The 20,132-nt window shown below is 42.1% G+C and overlaps 2 protein-coding genes across 4 annotated transcripts; one reads left to right on the forward strand and one right to left on the reverse strand.

The window, feature by feature from the left end:
* Nucleotides 1-4,907: 4,907 nt before the first annotated feature.
* Nucleotides 4,908-15,032, forward strand: ciao2b (cytosolic iron-sulfur assembly component 2B). 2 transcript variants are annotated; one of them, XM_079729439.1, is made up of 5 exons: nucleotides 4,908-5,122; nucleotides 5,348-5,427; nucleotides 12,888-13,078; nucleotides 13,247-13,292; nucleotides 14,894-15,032. In XM_079729439.1, exons 1-5 carry the CDS (start codon nucleotides 5,002-5,004, stop codon nucleotides 14,894-14,896), a joined length of 441 nt encoding a protein of 146 aa, XP_079585565.1. In that variant the 5' UTR covers nucleotides 4,908-5,001; the 3' UTR covers nucleotides 14,897-15,032. The 2 variants fall into 2 exon arrangements, with proteins under 2 accessions (XP_079585565.1, XP_079585564.1); XM_079729438.1 differs by having other exon boundaries at nucleotides 12,888-13,013.
* A 922-nt stretch (nucleotides 15,033-15,954) lies between these two features.
* setd4 (SET domain containing 4) lies at nucleotides 15,955-20,119 on the reverse strand (the record flags this gene model as incomplete). 2 transcript variants are annotated; one of them, XM_079729436.1, is made up of 13 exons in its annotated part: nucleotides 20,078-20,119; nucleotides 19,728-19,815; nucleotides 19,531-19,623; nucleotides 19,299-19,336; nucleotides 19,009-19,097; nucleotides 18,573-18,809; nucleotides 18,359-18,418; nucleotides 18,116-18,245; nucleotides 17,610-17,784; nucleotides 16,792-16,876; nucleotides 16,517-16,597; nucleotides 16,289-16,412; nucleotides 15,955-16,113 (listed from the first exon to the last, which is right to left on the reverse strand). In XM_079729436.1, exons 2-13 carry the CDS (start codon nucleotides 19,813-19,815, stop codon nucleotides 15,955-15,957), a joined length of 1,359 nt encoding a protein of 452 aa, XP_079585562.1. In that variant the 5' UTR covers nucleotides 20,078-20,119. The 2 variants fall into 2 exon arrangements, with proteins under 2 accessions (XP_079585562.1, XP_079585561.1); XM_079729435.1 differs by having other exon boundaries at nucleotides 20,088-20,115.
* Nucleotides 20,120-20,132: the final 13 nt, after the last annotated feature.

Raw genomic sequence — 20,132 nt, forward strand, 5'->3', positions numbered from 1 at the left:
TTTTTAACATTTTTAACATTTTAAACATAATTTTGAAACATTCTAAACATCTTTGTGCGCTTTTAAACACATTTGTTAACACATTTTAACATCTTAATCTAAGCATGTTTTTGCTTAACGTTTTTGAAATACATTTGAACATCTTAATCTGTAAACTGCCAGTTTAGCCTCCTTTTTAGCTCAGCTCAACTTTAGTGGGAGCAATGAGTTTGCGTAGCTGTGTTCAAAATCGTTTCCCATCACGGATATAGTGCACTATATAGGGTGCTCGCCACTTTGTACTGGTGTTCGAATTCTCAGTGGTAAATTTCACGCACTGTAAAGTAGACTTAAAATACCCAAAATTTGATTGAACATACGATGTTCCCTACATGTTACTCCCGTATACCACAATGCTTCTAATACTCTTCATTGACCCTACTCGAGTAGGGTCAATGAAGAGTTAGCGTATCCAAAGTAATTCCCAAGAGAAGTTCACAAGAGAAGTAGCACCTGTAGCATGCAAACCATGAATGAGCACTGACAAGCCATGCGGGGTAGAATTTAAACATGGCCGCTCACTTCCTCACCAGCTCAGCTGAGCTGGCCTTATGCCGACTCCTCAGTGCCCTCTGCAGTCCTGGAGGGGACGCTGTGTGTTGAGTCGTGACTGCAAGTTAAAACAGCCGACCACTTGAGTGCTAAAAACACAAAAGACCTCACCACAGCAACAGCAAATCTTAAGCAATAAATATCGCGTCTTACCTTTATTTATGTGGCAGTGGTCTGCAGATGCATCCCGTGGTGTAGCCTACCACGTCCATTTAGTTCAACAGGTTATCGTTCTGATACTGTCCATGATACTAGCAACCTGCTCTGGTGCTTTTTACCTATGTATTCAGGCTAAAATGACTCGATTGTCTGATGCCTCATCATCCCAGCCAAAGAGTATTGGTATTATTAGTAATGGCTACTTGCCAAATCAAAAAAATAACTTCACACAGTGTGTCTTTTCCAAATGTATTTGTTATCATTTGTAGCGTTGATCAGCAGAGAAATAGTTCGCCAAAGTCGTTGACATCGCTTAGCAACTGAATACGCTGGGGTTGATAAGTTACCAGAATGCGGAGTGATACAGATGACGTGAATCAGAGGCAAAAAAAAAACACTTTCCTTGCCAGTGGTCAAATATGCTGGACGTGAGCATTCCATTGCATTGAGAAGAACCGTGTAATAAACAAAAATAATTGACAGCTGAACGTTAGGAAGGCCCATGCAAGTGAATGGAGCAGTCTACAGCATCGAGAAGAGCAATGTAATAACTAAGGGATAATGTATAGAAAAGCCGGTCATTATCGGGAAAATAAGCCCCGACAGGGCAAACAGGACACCGACGCGCAGCGAAGGTGTCTTGCTTCGCCCTGAAGGGGCTTATTTTCGATAATGACCGGCGACGTTCTATACATTATCCCACTTATTACACGGCTACTTGCCAAAACGAAAAAATAACTTCACATAGTGTGTCTTTTTACAATTTATTTGTTACCAGCATTCGTAGTGTTGCAGAGAAATAGTCTTAGCAACCGAAGACGCTGGGGTTGAAAAGTTACTGGACTACTTGAGGAGTGATACCAAAGACATCATTAGAGGCAAAAAGTTGTTTGTTTTCCTTGACAGTGGTCATTTATGCTTAGCCGGAAGTTGTGATGAGCCCACAACTTATTTTACAAGTGGTGGGTACAAAATGAATCTTGCCAAAATCTGGTGGGGACGCGTCCCCGGCGTAATCAACGCCTATGCTGCTGTCGGCTCCCAGACCGAGGAGCACAGGGGAGACGTTCCCTCCAGGGCTGATGCTCTCTCGAGGGCAACACCCTTCACTTTGACCGGCAGTGGGTCTGCTTATAGGTCGGAATATGGTCGGAATGAAAAGGCCACCGATTCTTGACAGGCTGGGTGCTTTATTCCAAGTGCGTAAGTTTGGTCTCAGCTTTGGTAGGGACACTTCACAGACGTAACCCAAAATCACTACGTAGACTGCATCATGCTGAGCAATAAATACTTTATTCAATTAAAATCTAGATTTACATGTGCACTTATTCACATTTAAACTAGCCTACTGCAAAAAAAGTCAGGTGAGTAGAAGTTAGGAACTTCTGAATCAAAAAATGTGGAGGCAGGTCAGAAGTGCGCGTGTACTCCAGAGGTTCACGTGAATATTTAATCGGTGCTCGTGCCCATCGCGCGAGGTATACGAACCAAGGGGCTTCTCGCTTTCTCGTGAGCACCGTACTTTCTCGTGCCCACGAGAAACTTTTTTTTCAGCCCATGTCCCTTTACGGGTTCCGTACTATCAAATTACTGGTAGGCTACGAATGGAAGTACATTTACCATGAGATCATGTTCTCACTTACTCAATGTGTTTGTGTATTTGTTTCTGTGTGTCTGTTCCAGTGCTACCACTTTCTACAGCTAACAACAGCTAACAATAAATAATATTACGTTTAAGAATAAAAGTGCCTCCTGCATGAGATGTGTGTAGCTGAATAGGGCCCCAGGCCTATTCTACTTTATTTTGTTACATTTTATAACATCTGTCATAATGGTGGTACTTGGGGAGACAAATATTTTCTGTGGTGGTACGCGGTATAAAAATTTTGAGAACCACTGCTCTAATGTACAGTGTAATTTCTTATCAATGCACTTATAATATGTTCATTGTTACTGTCTTCAAATGTGTTGATATGTGCATGCGCCGAAATCCTATGTTGTCTCAGAGGAGAAGTGAGAGTGGATGGTAGGTTTAAATTGTGTTAGTAGGCTACGGAAGGCACCACTGAGACCCTAAAGTTGGTAAAGCTGCGCCTTGACTAGTGTGGCATATGAGATATGTATGGATGTCTGAAAGGACTGCTTGAGTGAATCAGTTACAGTATGCCACAATTTTCCTTAAGGAAATTTTCCTTACCACCCGCCCGTGTCTTCAGTAGTAGAAGTTGAAGTAGTACTAGTAGTAGCTGAAGTAGTAGTAGTAGTAGTAGCTAAAGTAGTAGTAGCTGAAGTAGTAGTAGTAGCTGAAGTAGTAGTAGTAATAGCTGAAGAAGTAGTAGTAGCTGAATTTGTTGTACAAATAGTAGTAGTAGTAGTAATGGTAGTAATGGTATTCTCTTTAAGAGAATAGCGTAGCCGGTACGTGGTTAAAAGTAGCCCAATAGGGTGGGAAAAAACGCCCAATCTGGCAACACTGCCTGAACGTCCTCAAAATGTAGCCCAATAGGGCGGGAAAAACGCCCCATCTGACATACTGCTGAGTGTCCTCACGCTCCAGCATCAACGTAAATCAATGAGACCAACTGAAACGAAGCCGATATGAAACTTAAACTGTGATTTTGAAGAAAGCATAAATGATATAGAAATTCTGTTTAGATATTATTGAAGATACGAGTGTGTAGATTTGTTACATTTTTTGAACGAAGGTAAACGGTTGGGAGGCGGTGTCAGAGGCTGGCCAGACGGCTTCAATGGAACCCACTCAAAACGCAGCCGATATGAAACTAAAACTGTGATTCTGAATAAAGTATAAATGATATTGAAATTTCGTTTTTGATATTATTGAAGATATAAGTGTAGATTTGTCTTTGCTCGCTTTTTTTTTTTTCATCTTCACCGAAGTGAATGCGTCTTGGGTTATTTCCCTCCAGGCGGGAAATATGTTAGATATCTTAAACAATAAATGTTTTTGACTCAAGACATGTCGAGTCATTACAAGTCAAAGAGGCAAAGTCCGAGTCAAGTCTCAAGTCAATAGCAGTCAAGTCTAATGCCTCATGCCCACTGCACCGTCCGTTTACGGATCCCCATTGACTTTGAATGGGGATGGATGTGCAATGCATTGTGGATGAGTCCGTTCCGTTGGATCCGTCGGCGCCGTCAAAAAGTTGAAAAATTTTAAACTTTTTCGGCAGCAACGGATCCGTCATCCAATCAGATCGCGTATGCAAATGTAAGCACTGTGACACTACTCGGGCTCTGACGACCCTGGAAAGCTCCCCCATCTTTCAGCCACGCCTTCTGACGTCCTTTGATGGACGGTGCAGTGGGCACGAGGCGTAAGTCGAGTCGCAAGTCATGCGTAATTTTGTCAAGTCGAGTCTGAAGTCATGAAAATCATGACTTGAGTCTGAATCAAGTTCAAGTCATGTGACTCGAGTCCACATCTCTGTGTAGGACAGTTAGCTGAGTTCACCAGATGTGTTTTGACATGGGTAGGTCAAAAGGTCAAGCCACATAATAGATTTATAGGATTTAAAATGAAAAAAAAAGTATAAAATCAAAGGGTTTTTTTTGGAGAAAATAAGCTTTGTGTTATATGTAGGGCAGTTAGCTGAGTTTACCCGATATGTTTTGACATGGGTAAGTCAAAAGGTGATGCCGCATAATAGATTTAAAGCATTTATCAAAATTAAAAATTGTATAAAATCACAATATTTTTTTTGCAAAAGAAACTTTGTGTTATGAAGGCAGGCTTTGTATTAACACATCAAAGTTGGTTTGACACAAATTCGTACCTCGTAGCCAGTGCTAAATATATTTTTCGAATGTGTCAAATGTCCAACGTCCAATATAAAACCAACTTTACCACGCCTGCTAATTTCGTTCTATGTTGGGAGCGCTGGAATGAATGGCATCGTTCTGTTCCGTGAATTGAGTTGGCCGATTCTTTCTATATACATTACCAAATTATAGGCGACGATAAAACCCTCGAGGCATTTGGAACACACCATAAACCCTTCTTGCACTGTTGCCAGATTTGGCGGGAAATCTAACCCAATCTGGCACTACTGCCTGCTTGACGTCACGCAGCTGCTCTCAAAGTGCGTTCTTCACTGTTTTGGTCCTCACGGTCTTCCGTTTAACCGGAAGCACAAACCAATGAGTGACATAACTAGTGTTTGCGAGCGGTTGCAACAGTTTTGTTGGTCCAGTAAATAGTCTGATCGTTGTGCGCCACTGGTCTTCAAGATGTCCGGCATGCTGGAGAACGAGAACCCCGTGGTGTTCCAGCGGTCCGGAGCGAGGCTGTGGACAGCGGCCGACGAGGACGAGGGGGTCCACGATCCAATCGACCACAGGGAGGTGTTCGATATCCTTTATGAATCATTATCATCGACCACAGAGAGGTGTTCGATATCCATTTTTTAATGAAGTATTATGGTGCATCAGAGGAGATACTCGTGGCGTCTGCATATTCTGTAATCAAAGCAGGTTGCTGAGGCGGTGTAGCTAGTGTGCTGACCAGTGAGGTGATGTAACCAGTGTGAGTCTGGATTCAGTTCCTTCAAAGACGTTGAGCCTTAACAAGATTTACATTTGATCCGATCCATCAACGACCCAGAACATCCTCTGTCTCTGGAAGAACTCAATGTGGTGGAGCAAGTCAGAGTCCAGGTGAGTGCAGGCCTACCTTAACCTGCCATTAGGCCCTGGGGCTGAGAGGTTTCGTAGGCCCCCTGAGAGGGGGTCTTACAATGAAAATGTGTAAATGCCATGTGTCTAGAATGCAAAACCTATTAGTGACCCTCTCTGAGCCACATAACATCACAATATTTATATTGGTAGTTTATAGATGACCAAATAATTTAAGGATGGCCAAGGTGATTATAAAACCATGGCGCATGAAAGTTTGATTTAACTCCATATTACCAAAATAAAACGTGATCCGGTCTGCAGAAACACAAACACGCCTAATTACAGCATATTAACAAGTAAGAGCTTCCTCTTTGGCCTCGGCGGGCCTTGGGAATCCAACACACACACACACACACGCGTGCGTACACACACACACATGATTTCGCACGTGTTTCCAATTAGAAAATCCCACACTGCCAAATGGTGATCTTTGGCCAAAAAGTTTGCTTGCAAACTAAACACAGTACCTTTTGGATGGTGAATAGCACAGCCACTCTCTGGGCAGATACTCCACATTGCAGAGCTTCCGCTGGAAGTATGCCCTCGAGAATAATATTCTCTGATGTTTGTACTAACGTTAAGAGGCAGAGAGATCAGATTCTTTGTTTTGGCACAATTCTGGTCCCATTTTCGCCCAGTAGACACGCACCTGTAAATCCATCGTGTTACCGCAGCAACCCGGGTCAGTGCTATAGGGGTCGTCTCCTCCACATGAGTGAGGTGATGGTCTTTCTGCTGTGTGCTCGTCCTTTTCTGCCTCTTCTCCATGGCTAGCAGAAGAACAGCCAGAAGAACAGCTTGGCTCAGAGCACCATCTCGCTCATCGCTGGTTAGCGAAGCTCCGTCACCGGCATCGCCGCTGGCTATAGGTCCATTCACACCCTATGTTAAATACAGATAGGAACCCTTTCGTCCGGTCCCGGAGGTCGTTTCTTCCGTCAGTGGGTCCGTCGCCTCTGAGCTTACGAATCCGGAGTGCTCCGGGAGAAACGGAGCAATACCAACGGAAATCGAGGTGGCAGTATAGAGTCAGAAGTCCAACCATTCGCGAAAATAGAGAGTAGTATAATATCTGAGATGTATATATATATATTGTATTTAACGTTTTATACTTATATTATACTATATACCTGACCTTTTTATTTTATTGTTCACCTGATTTGGCAATGAGTTCTAACTGGTCATTTGAAAATGGCGCAACATTTTGAGGAGAGAATCTGTGGTTTGGTGAGGGGTGTCACATGCCACCGCCACGTAAGCCCACACTTTTTGCGCCTTTTTTTGCAGATTTCGGGTGACACAAAGCAAAATCATCTCCTCTACAGATGCCATGTTTGCGATTGTCGATGCCGGTAATTTGTGACACGACAGTGACTGCCCTCTAGAGGATGTATTGCGTAACATACATAACAACGCTGAAACTGGACAGAGGTATGAAGGGTAGTCCCGGAGACAACGTTTGGTATGGACGGACGAATTTCGTCCGAATCCGGAGGTATGAATTAGGGCTGAACGATTTTAAGAAAAAATTGAAATTGCGATTTTTCTGGCAGAGATTGCCGTTTCGATTTCAACCACGATTTATTTTCTTTAAATCAAGTTTCAGTGTAAATTAATTCAAACAATGAATTTCATTAAGATAATGCAAGAATGAAACTGCTGGCAACAGATTTCAGATGCAAGACTGTTTATTAACATATCAGTTATATTAACCAAAAAATTAAAATAAAAAGAGCCCTCTTTCTTCAGCAGCATCAAAATAATAGCACTTTTGTAAAATAACGTACGCTTCATAAAAATGATAAATTATAACAAAGTGGAGCAAAAAAAGAAGTCTTACCTTAAAAGTAGTGCAAAATGGCTCAAAGGAGCTAGCTTATGAACATCAACATCAGCAGCAGTTACAGATATTCAACCCGTGTATTCAGAAACCTGTGCTTCTTCTTCAAATAAAGTGTCAAGAGGAAGTGTAATGTAAAGGTAGTAAAAATAAATAATAATAATAATAATTAAAAAAAGTTTAAATTACCCTACATTTTCCTCATCAACAAAAGATGTCAAACTGGTTAAATTATTTTACATCTAGTCTGTAAACAACAGATAAGTAAAAAAGAGTGAACACCTTTTTTAATGGAACAAAGACATGTCAGGGTAAGGTGCCGATAAGAGATTTCAGGGTAAGGTGCAGAAGAACAACAACAAAAATCAATAAATCTTCCCCTTCATCCCTTCAGAGATTTTTGGCCAAGAAAACCAACATGTCAACCTTTGCTGGCTTCAGACTTGCACGCTGACATGTGACAATATTTCCAGTGGCACTGAACAGTCTCTCTGATGGTGCACTCGTTGCTGGTATGCAAAGGTACTTACGAGCCAACTTGCTAAGCCATGGGAAGTTGACATTGTGCACTCTCCACCAGGCCAGTGGATCTTGCTCTCCATCAATGGTAGGAGTTATGAAGTAGTTGTCCAGTTCTGCTTTAATGGTATCCTCCAACTGCACAGTAGAGGAAGCAGGGACCGCCTTGGTCTTGAAAAAGCTGCCCAGTGACCGCTTTCGCTTTGTAGAGGTGGATGGTGGTTCTTCTTCTGCACTCAGGGGCATGGGATGGGTTGTGACACAAGCCCTCTGCTCCTGCAACACACAGTAATAAGAGGCATCAATGTTTTGCTATCAGTTGTGATTAAGACCAACGAGGCATTTTGTCTAAAAGTTTAAAATGTCAGTAGAGTATAGTTAAAAAAAATAAATAAAAAAAAAACATACAACTTTTTGTTTTATTTTGAAACAACAAAGAAAAAGGACAGCTTACCTTTTGTGCCACCTGTTCCATTTCCATCTTCACTCTGTCTTTGATGTATGGGACATTCTCTTCACTTATGTAGCTTGTCTTGAATCTTGGATCAAGGAAGGATGTGATGTCCAAGAGCTCCTGTGTCACTGGGTCGCTGTATTTCTCTTCGATGTAGTGGAGAGCTCTTGATTTGATATCCTTGGTGAGATTCGTGTCCTGGTCAGTTTCAGCAAGCGTTGCTGTTTTGAGGAGATGGAGCACTGGCTTCAGGTATGATACGCTTACGTAGTCCTCACCTGAGAGGGCGTCTGTGAACTCCTGAAGAGGACCGAGGGCATTGTTTACAGATTCAAGGACATCTGTGTCTTGCCAAGTGGGGACCAGGTGCCGCGTCTTCCTGTCTTCAGACAGAACCTGGCACAGTGCCTTGCTCTGCTCCAACACCCTCCCAATCATTTTCTGCCGGGAGCCCCATCGTGTCGGACATTCAGTGACCAGTGACTGTTGAGGTAGGTTCAAGTCTTGCTGTGCCTGTTTTAGTGCCGCCTTCTTCTTCCAGCTGTGAGTGAAGACCGCAACCAGCTGCTTGCAAAGTCCTGTGGCCCGTTTGATTCTTTGCTCATCTTTGACAGCGTTTTCTGGGGGAAATCATTACATGTATTACAAATTACAGTATGAAAAGCCATAAGGATAGCTCATAACACAGTATTCATAACATACCATTGATTACATCTGTTGTCATCTTGTATTAAGTTCAATGACGTTTTTTTTAGCAACAGACGTCAGGTGGTACTACCACAGTAAGTTATTGCCCATAAATTAATTTGTAATTGGTAATTAATGTACAAGCAATTAATATGCTTCTTAGATATTCCACTAAAAACCAAAAAATCTTTTAATCCGTAATAAAACAACATAACTGTTGTGCCGCAGCTCATAGGCGTCCTAATGGCGGCAGCTATGAACTTTCATATGTATTTTACTGTTTTTAACTCTAGTGCTCATAACTACTGTCCTGTCCTCTTCATAATAACTCAGAAATGCGGCGTGCAAGTGGACCCGATACGGTCCGCATCGCGGATCCGTTCCGAAAGCCGCGATACTCCGCGGCGGATTTGCTGTGTGGGTTATTTACGTAGTTACGTTAGTTACGTTATTAACTTAGTTACGTGTGATGTATGACATGAAGCAGTACATTCCCTTGCACTAATCATATACCAAATTATAGAATTATGGCGTATTACTATTATAGCCTAATGACATTTAAAAAGTCGAGTCCTCGTCTTAATCCTCGAGTCCCTAATGCTCGAGTCCAAGTCAAGTCACGAGTCTCTAAATTTAGCTCACGAGTCGGACTCGAGTCAGAGTCCCGGACTGGAGTACTACAACAATGACACTCGCACAAACACACATTTTTGTACTTACCAATTGCAAGATGCAGCCGGTGTCCGAAGCACTGCAGTCTGGTCCATTGGTTAAGTTCCATTGCTTTGACCATATTTGAAGCGTTGTCTGTTGTTATGCACGTTTGGGCCTCTTCTTTTAGACCCCAGTTGGCCAAGCACTCCCTCAGCCCCATGGCAATATTCTCCCCGGTATGGTCAGTGGGGAAGTATGCTGTCTGCAGGCATCGGCTACACAACTCGAAGTTGGCGTTGACGAAATGCACGGTCAAACTCATGTAGGGCTCGGTCGTTCTGCTTGACCACAGATCTGTAGTTGACGCATAAAACTCCGTGTTTTCCAGCTCATTTACAACTTTGGCCTTACATTCTGCGTAGAGCTGTGGGATGGCAACTTGAAGTATGTGCGGGAGGGCAGAACATACCTCTTATCCATTGCTTGTAGCAAACTTATAAATGCGTCTTTGGTCACTGTGTTTACAGACACCATGTTCTTTGATATGTAAGTCGTTACGGCAGCGGTAATCTCCTTGTGTCTTCGGCTAGTTCTTTCATAAGGCGTCACACTGGCGAACAATGATGTTATTGTTGGCTGTTTTGCCGAAGTATCGCTGCTGCTTGATGTTTCGCTGTTCTTTTTCGCCATGCACTCCTCGTACAAGTTCAGGTGGTGAACTCTCAAGTGGCGATATAAATTGGTGGTATTGCCAGCCGATGTAGCCACTTTTACACGACATGTTTGGCACATCACCTGTTTCTGGTGTTCATCAGTGGCCTCAAATCCAAAATACTGCCAAATGACCGACGTGCATTTTTTCTTTGATATTAATTTCGTCGGCTCCGCTTCTGCTCCCGCTTCAGCCATGCTTGAAATTGAATGACGAGAACATGTCATCTGGGCACGTGGAGAACACGTCATCTGGGCACGCGCAGCCTGCAGCTTTCAGATCGGTAGCTGACACAGCCTTGGGCATTCATGTGAAATTATTGACGGAATTATTATTATTATGCACCAAGAAAAACCGCAGCTTTGACGATCCCAAAATCGTGTTGTCTGAGATCGCGGTTTTCGGTCGAAAACGATAGATCGTTCAGCCCTAGTATGAATCGGCCTTGTCGCCGCAGTGTTCGCTCCATAATCACCAGTGGTTAGCGGGGCTCCGTCACCGGCATCGCTGCTGGCTATCGCCGCACCGTTGCCACTCGTTGATGAGCTTTACTTCTTTACTGCCTTCTTCATTTACAGGTTTAAAAAATCCAGTCAGCTTCGGGATCTTTTTCAATAATTATTTTTGCAGTCTTCGTTTTCGCACGCCAATCTTGAACTTTTTCTTTCAGGCATTTTGCCAGCTAGCCACGACAACCTTCATGTCTCATTTGAATCGATTTGAATCGCAAGTCAAAACATTACTCTACATTGTGATAAGCTGTTGTGTCATGGTGCCCATGTGGGTCACTGGTAAATCAGAAGCCACAAAAATTCATATGAAGTGATGGACAGAAAATTAGACAAATTATAAAGAAGTGTTATTTTTATTTGTATTTTTTTGGCTCATGATAGGCCTGATCTTTGTAGGCCCCAAGCAAAAAATCGGATTGTTTTGGCCCTACACCGATCGGGGGGCCTATCATAAACCAGTATTAAAAAAAAATACTGCAGCTCATGATAGGCCCCTGAGTGGTATTCCATCAAAGTCGTTAACGGAAGTGGCGCTTAGTTGATTAAGCCCGGTTAGAACTAATGCCAACTTCCACTTGAGACTAAAGCCATTCCATCAACCCAGTTCAGCCGCGCCTTGCTCCATTTAGTTCAAGCCAGGCTTATGTTATCGTGGATTATGTGCGCTCACAAGATATGTAACCAGCCCAGAACCGTGAATGTCGAATCATTGATCAAATGTCCGAAATGGACCGAGCGGGATCTTTTCCAGCGGCGAACAGACACTGCTTGTGGAGGTCTATGAGGAGTACAAGCATATAATAACTCAAAAAGGGAGCTCTGTAACCATTATTAAAAACAGGGAGGCCACCTGGCAATAAAATCGGCGATCTTTTGAATGAATAAGTAGTATTAAGCGTAACATATTTAAATTTAATATTGACCGTAGATTAGTAATCAGGGAGATGGTCTTTAGGTAACGTGTCGGTTCAATCCCCACCTAATTAGTAAATTAGGTGGAGAAATCAAAAACCTTTTCATGCCATTTATTTTCCATTTCTTTTGCATATGCTAAATTGACTGACCATAGTATTTTTCTCAACAGAAGTGGTCTTGGCTGCCTGCCGAGAAACTCACCTGAATGGAATTTTTGTGGCTGCAATTTCCCATGCAGCAGTGTCTTTGTCATTGTGAAGAACCCTAACATTAATACTAACATTAACTTTACCATGGGTTTTTGCAAGATATGTTTGGGTTCTAGGGATATTGTAAGACATATTTATTATATAAAAAGTCAATTTTTAGGCCTAATTTCTCTGATTTAAAGGAAATTACAAAAATAAGCCAACGGCAAGAATTCAATGACGTGCCCAGGACACCAACTTGGGTTGCCCGTAGTACAGGGCAGATACTAGAGCACTCACCCAACTGCTGGCTCCTAATTTTGATAGAATACATACATTTGTATAAAAATGTGTTTAGAAAATATCCACGATAACAATATATAGCAATTCATTTAATTATTTTATTTGCATCATTTAATCTTAGACCCTTAGTGAAAATGTAGGCTGTTTGTACTTTATATATTTACATTTATGACAAAATCTCAGGCACTAGGCTTGGCAGGAACCTTCTGATGGTACACTTGTTTCCAACAGATGGGACTTCTATGAAACACCGCTCAAGTATGCCTGAGCTTGGTACCGACCAGGTTAGTTTGGTCGGATAAATTGCCATGGTTACTTAGCGGAGATTCCCTTAAGTCATGTTGATGGAACGCAACTCTAGTTTAAAGTGGCGAGGCTAAGCGAAATAAGCCCGGCTTTGCCTTTAGCTTGGTTGATGGAATACCCCTCTGGTTGTCGTAGGCTCTCAGGCTTTAGCCCAGGCAAGCCCGTGCATTAAGGCGGCCTTGGGTGAGTGGAGCTTTGGTTTTTACGCAATACCGTATACACTGTTTAGATTTATCCATCTATATCTATAGATGTATTACAACAAAAAAAATGATGATTTTTGTAACCCTATTCTTGAATAAATGATCTATCCGCATGTTATCTTACAGTTGACCCCCATATCCTCCAGGTAAACGATGAAGACAGTACGGTGGGCATCGAGTTTACTCCCACCATCCCGCACTGCAGCATGGCCACTCTCATCGGCCTGTCCATCAAAGTCAAGCTGCTTCGCTCGCTGCCAGAGAGGTTCAAAGTGTGTATCAGACATATTCAAGTTATGTATCTGAGTGTTGTTCTCTGCTTCCATCACCGCTGCAGGTTGGTTACTAGCCAAGATCGTTGCGTGACACGGGTTGAGGTCGAGCCATGGTTAAATTTGATCCCTTGTCATGTGAATTGTAAATACAAATGTCAAAATGTTATCTTTTTCTTTTGTTGAACGTTTGAATGTGACTCGTGTCATTATTTTTATGTGCCTTTCTTCAGATTGATGTGCACATCACCCCAGGGACTCATGCTTCAGAGGATGCAGGTGAGACATTACATTTATTTGGATAAATTTAATATAGGAATAATGCGTGGTATAATAATTAAAGGGTTATGCAAAAAGTACTCCCTTACTGTTTTTTGATGGGTAGATCAGGACACATTCTTTCGAGTATATTGTTCATTATAAAATATTTTGCAGGGTTAGGCTGAGACCAATCAAAGTCCAGAGTAGAGTGCTGGAATCAAAAAGCAGGGTTTGGATCAGGTCACTAGCAACGTGGTCACGTTAGTTTATCTCAATCGTTTAAAAACGTTTCCTGAAACTCAATTTCTCTTAACTCTAAAAACTAATCTGAGGAGAGTTAACCATTTTGTCAAACTCCACAAATCTCTTGCAAAATGAAACACTGCACTCAAACACTCACCTCTCTTCTCAAAACTGATTCTTTCCACCAAAACAATAAAAACTGCTGTGATAATTTGAAAACACTACCAAAATACTGTTTATTTATGTTTTGGCTTCACGAGGCCATGTTACGTGTTCAAATGTATAGTTTCCTTCTTTAAAGTTTATTAGGTTGCAATTTTATGGTACATACAGTATAACGATTGTTGCCATATTGTTATACAATGCTGTGATGTATCATATAAATATTGCATTGACACAATCATATCAGAATAGGATACAATGCATATTTGTCCATCCATGAGCTCTAATGGGCTAAACTCACGACCTAGCTTCCCAGAGTCATACTGCAATGTTGATACTGCAACATTGTTAGAGTTCTGAGAATACACAAATGTTACCTATTTTTTGGCAAACTCACAGTAATTGCACTGATAAATCAAATGAAAAACACTACAGTTAGGAAATGTTTAGACTGTCTTTCAGGGGATGCAATGATGAAACAAATACAAAACGGTAACAAAGCAAATATTTGTTACTTACAGAAAAATGTTCAATGTTCATGTTTAAAACTGCAAAAATAAAATGTGTAGGCCGACAAAAATGAGGTGAAACAGATCTACATGTAAATCAGTCTGCATCCCACCGCCAATCCTGACAACACAGCTCACCTGAGGCCTCTTTTATGCACTGAAACATGATTGTAGTGTTTTGTCAGTTGAGTCTGAACAGGTGAGAAGTGAGTGAGACTTATTGGTAATTAGGTGTGGCATGTTGAAGGCCAGTTTTTTCCTGTTGAACCAAGAGTGCTAAATTATGAGATTTGTGCTTAGTTTTGCAGAAATGTGATTTAGAATTTCTATATTAGTGAAACCAAAGAAATTGTTCTTAGAGTTTAGCATTCTGGAGTCTAGTTGCTGATACATGAGCTTTAAGTTTTCAGAATTGTGTGCATAGTTCCATTTTTTTGTGTGTATACAGTGGAGAAAAACTAAAAGAACAGTATATCAATTGTTTTACAGCAAACCTAAATCGACAAGGTGTTGTTTAGACTGTAAGGTACTCTGCAGACTGTGTGGAGCTTAGCAGTTTGAGGACTGAATTGCAAACTATGCTTGTGGTGAAGATAAGGTCCAGATTATTAATGGATTCCACTTAGTGGCGGTTTACAAGATCCATTGGATACTGTGAACTCAAGGTATGGATAAGAGTTGTTTCCGTTTAATTGTTCTTTTCAGTAAACAAGCAGCTTGCTGACAAGGAAAGAGTAGCGGCAGCTCTGGAAAACTCCCAGCTACTGGAGGTTGTCAACCAGTGCCTGTCCACCAAGAGTCCCTGACCGGCCAGCTCCCCATCAGTGACTGCCCACCCCTGTGATTCTGCTTTAAGGCTGCTTCTGTTACCTGACATCCAATCCCAATATAACCACAATATTTTTCTGAATAAAACATGATTATTTATTAGCTGACATGTACACAGGTTTGTGAATCTAACTTCTGCATTTATTCTTTGTGACATGCGAGTGATTTAAAATGTTAGTGAATTGGGTTGGATATAATATTTTAAGATCAGTTTGTGTAAACTTTCAATAAATAATATTTTGAATATTATAAACTGATTATTTTTGTATTGCATCGAAACTACTCAACAATGTGGGATAGACATTGGGCGCATGGAAACTGGTTGCTATAAACATTTATATATGTAAGAGAACCGCCGTTTATCTTCTAGCAACCACGTGTCCATTTCTAGCACAGTAAGCATCTACAGTCCTTGTATAGGAACCTTTGCCTGAGGAAAATCTGCACCACATTTAAATGTAAGCCACTTCAATTGAAGTCTTTCTGAAAATGCCCAAATCCCCTTTAAAACACACCAAGGACTAAGTTGATGTACATTACCAAGCATTTGAACCAAATCCCACCAATCCTGCATGTGTATCTTTTGTTTATGTATTTGCACCAGAACACCAAAAGAAGGTTAAACAAGCAGACGCATATTTTGACAAAATAGATTGCCTCTGACTCTTTTAATATCCAGCACCTGCTCCAAACTTGACTATTTGAGCGGGCTGCATTAATTAAGATGCATTTGCTACAGATCTATGGATTGTGGCTTCTGTCCTGATGCATGTAAATGCCTGACCACACAGAGGGGAAACCTTACTGTCTTATCCCACCTAGTTATCAAATCTGAACCTTGCTCTTCCGTAGTAACTAATAAAGGGAATATCCACATGGACTTGATCCCCTGTCCAGAAGGACCGTTGTGATTGGCATCCTGGAAACCCAATGGGTGATCAGCCCTGTTGTGGTTGGGTGAGGGAGGACTCTCCTAGTATGCCATGAAGCACGCGCATGCAACTCTTCAGAATGTTCTGCTCTTCCTGCCGGAGTGACCTGATCACACCCAGCTGCTCTTTCGTTGGCTTGTCACAATGCCGGAGGAGACTGGATATCTACACAGACACACACACACACAATCACACACAATTCTAAGGATATCGCATTTCTCAAATTGGCCCTTACTTTCACCCACCAAAGCGTTCAGATAAAAACACAGGTGCATAGCTAGTGCTTATTACAGTGCACAGTAAATCATATGAAGAGGTTCTGGTGTGTGCGTGTACTTGCCTTCTCCAAGGATGTGTTTGTGTCCTGCAGTAGTCTTTGACAGAGTATCCAGGCAGTCCTACCTGCCCACTGTTCGCTGTCTTCGCACACTGACTGGCCAAGCAACACAGCCTTCCAGGAAGGACTACCGCAACACAAACAAACAACGATGATGATTCCCCTCAACAGGACAGCAGACCAGTGCCATCTGTGTCAGTATGTGTGTGATGAGAACAGGGTACTAGTTACTATGCAGCCTGCGGCAGGGCCAACAGCTTGAGGGCAGTCATCAGCCTCCAACTGGGACCATCACTGGACACGGTCAGATTACTGAGAGAGGGACACGGAGGCATGTAGTCTGGGTTTTCATATTGTAGGTCTTCCATATCCAGAGACTAACAGTACAATTATTTTTATTCAGGATTTTATTCCTGCTTCTAATAGCAGACAGCTCTAAAAACCATGTGGAATGGTTTTTAGAGCTGTGGGTTTACAGTGTGTGGGCGGATGATCAAACAACGTACTGGGAGAAGTTGTTTTCTCTTAAAAACTTCATCTTTTGGTCTACACTCCTGTCAAGCGCGCCCTGCAGGACTTGTTGAAGGAGATCTGAGTGACGGGAAACAGAGGAGACATAATGCTGACCTTTAAAAGCTGATTTTTTTAACTGCACTCCAGCATCACTCACTGGATCCATTTCCCAATACATTCCCCGAAATCCCCAAAAATTTAACAAGCCTGAGTGAAATGAACATCCATTCTGGACTAGAGGGCTATGCAAAAATGGGGACTAAACCTACGAGGCAGCTCTCATTTTTCTCTTAGGATGCATGGATATACATATGTACACTACCATTCAAAAGTTTGGGGTTACGTAGAAATGTCATTTTTTAAAGAAAAGCACTGTTTTTGCAATGAAGATAATATTAAAACAATCAGGAATACAGTATAGACATTGTTAATGTGGTAAATTACTATTCTAGCTGGAAACGGCTGATTTTTAATGTAATATCTACATTGGTGTACAGGAGGCCCATTTCCAACCACCATCGCTCCTGTGTTCTAATGGTATATTGTTTATCTGATCATGTTAAAAGGCTAATTGATGATTAGTAAACCCTTGTGCAATTATGTTAGCACAGCTGAAACAGCCAAAGTCCTACTAGATAGTGATTCAATTGGTTAATGAGTTTGTCTTGTGTATCAAGACAAACTCATGTTGTCCTTGATGGCAGGGACAACAACAGGTAGACTTCACTGATCAACCAGTCACTCGCCAAATGCCTGTGAGGTCGGGGGAAGTGGGGGAAATACAACCACTAACTCATCGCCTGGAGCTTACCTGCATCCACGTAGACCACACTATTGGGGTTGCCGGGGGCAACAAAGCCATACTCTATCAACAGGCGTTGGTTGTCATGGGAACCATAATTAATGAAGGCCTGCTGATAACGCTGTATTCCGGCGACAGTCCTGATCTCGTAGCACGCGTTCACATGATTGAAACTAGCCGACACCTGGAAAAAAACAACAACAACACTAACAGTTTAAGTTTAACCCTCTAGTGGCTTGAGTTGTAGATAGCTAAATCTAATTGAGACCTCTAAAATGTTTTCATGGTGGGGGCAAAAGTGTACCAGAATAAAACAAGAGAAAAAAATCCCTTGATAGCTTGAATTGTGTGTTTCGTTTTGAGAACCTTTCTAATCAGAGAGGTAGGTTGACTCTACTGACCAACAAACCAATGAGACCACACACAAACCCATTATATTCAGTTAGTCTTGTGCATAGTCACGTTGGAAATGTCTTTCTTGTGAATGCATCATTTGGTTGTGGACCGATAGTTACCTGCACATCCGGCCGGTGGTTAAGCAGGTCTAGGAAGGGAGCCAGAGCATACACATCCTGTCCAGACAGGAATTTGTTGGGTGGGCGTGACAGGAAGACTGAGCGGGTATTGACACTGCACCACGCCCACCTACAGAGAGAAAGAGTGGAGGAAGGAGTAGCAGAGGAAAAGCATTCAGATCCAGGGCAGATATCCAAAACTCACCATGAATCAGCAGTTTTGAAATAATAGGATAAACTCACCTCAGAGCGTCATAGGTCAACACCTCCTCCGCATCCCGACTCAGGATTGGCTGCACGGACCTAGACCAGCCAATAAGAAGAATGCAGAGTTTATAAAGAATATCCAGTCTAGAACCAAACACAAACAGCACACACATTTGAATGTGTTACAGATATTTAACCTACAAAAATAAAACAGGCAGACTTGTAGATTGCCTTGATGCATCAGTTTCACCTGAAGAAGTCCTGATTGGAGGAATGAAGATCATTGACTGCCTTTCTCTGATCTCGGGCCTGGCTTTGTATGCTGGCTGGCAGGAGAGCGACGACATTATTGCTAAAATAGGCGGGGCAAGTGTATGTTACGGGCAGGACGTTGATATAAGCGAACCAATCAGACTCTTCTCCTTTGTGTTGCTCACAGACTAGGAAGACACAAAGAACCAATAAGGGAGAGAGGCGGGGTTTCCAGCTGAAAAATAAAATGCATTTGTATCTTAATGAAACTTGGATAGCTAACCGCATCATTGAAAATTATTTTTGATATGGCTTAAACAAAAATATATAAATCTAAAATGATTCCCAAAAAAAGTTATCCAAGCACACAAAGCTTAGATGTGCATCCATAGTAGTTTAGTAGTGCACAGCTTACATAGTGAGTGAGTGAGTACCTCTTGATGTACGGCCCGAGGTAGCTGTCCAACACGGTGGAGGTGGTGATCAGGCAGGCCTCTGGCAGAGAGATAATCAGGTCGTCTGGCTGACAAAGACATCAAGAGACTGATATTATCTATACTGTCTGGATGTGGCAGGTAGAAATGTAAAATATGTATGTAGATAATGAGATCTGATTTTGCTCATTGCATCTGGGTAGCGCTACATATTGCATCCTCGTGACTTAGGACGTTAGTCAATGAGTTAACAAACAACATTCTTCATTGGTAGTTATGAAACGACTTACTTTAATGATCTCTTGGGCCTGCAGACCTCTCCCAATGTCTAGAGAGATAAGGCAAATACATAGAGGAATTTGATCTTAGGTGCATCATTTGCAAATGCATGAATGCATGAACAGAATGTACAACGTATCCCCTGGAGCACACTTGTCCTGTCATATACATTTTCATTCTGTATGATAAATAACCATTGGGAACAGCTCATAGATAGTATGATTGTGGTGTACATTGACATACCAGTAAAATTGGCTGGCTGCAACACACAGTGAAATCCATGCTTGTGAAGGAATCGCAACAAAGTGACATACTGCTGCTGGTGGGATAGGGATACTGAGAGAAATAGCAAAACGTGATTTAATGTCTGAAACTATGTATGATACGGTAGGCCAAATAGCTGCCAATTGATTGGTTATTAATAATGGTAGAGCTCTCACCTGATTTGCTGGTATTCCGCTGTCTCCGCCTTCGCCTTCTCCTCGTTCGTCCTGCTCGCCGACCCCCCGACCTCATCCCATCCTCCATCTCCAACATCAACACACAAACACCGAGATAAGGGTTCTATACCTGATGCTTCATGTGATATAGAACCCATATCTCGGTGTTTTTGTGTTGATGTTTGGGACGCGTAGCATGACATTAGCTCTGCATTACATCAAACATTGGACCAATCATCTCGGCACAAACCATAGAATACTTCCAACTATAAATCTAACATTGTATATACATCATTTACAGTGCTGGACAGTTATTTCCCAAATGGGCTGGGAGTGCAGAAGGGTCGTACCGAACCATACCCCGGGACACAGGTCCATGCACGCAACACCGTTCTCTGTTGTTCC

This window comes from Pollachius pollachius, assembly GCF_949987615.1.
Source record: "Pollachius pollachius genome assembly, chromosome: 2".
NCBI lineage: Eukaryota > Metazoa > Chordata > Actinopteri > Gadiformes > Gadidae > Pollachius > Pollachius pollachius.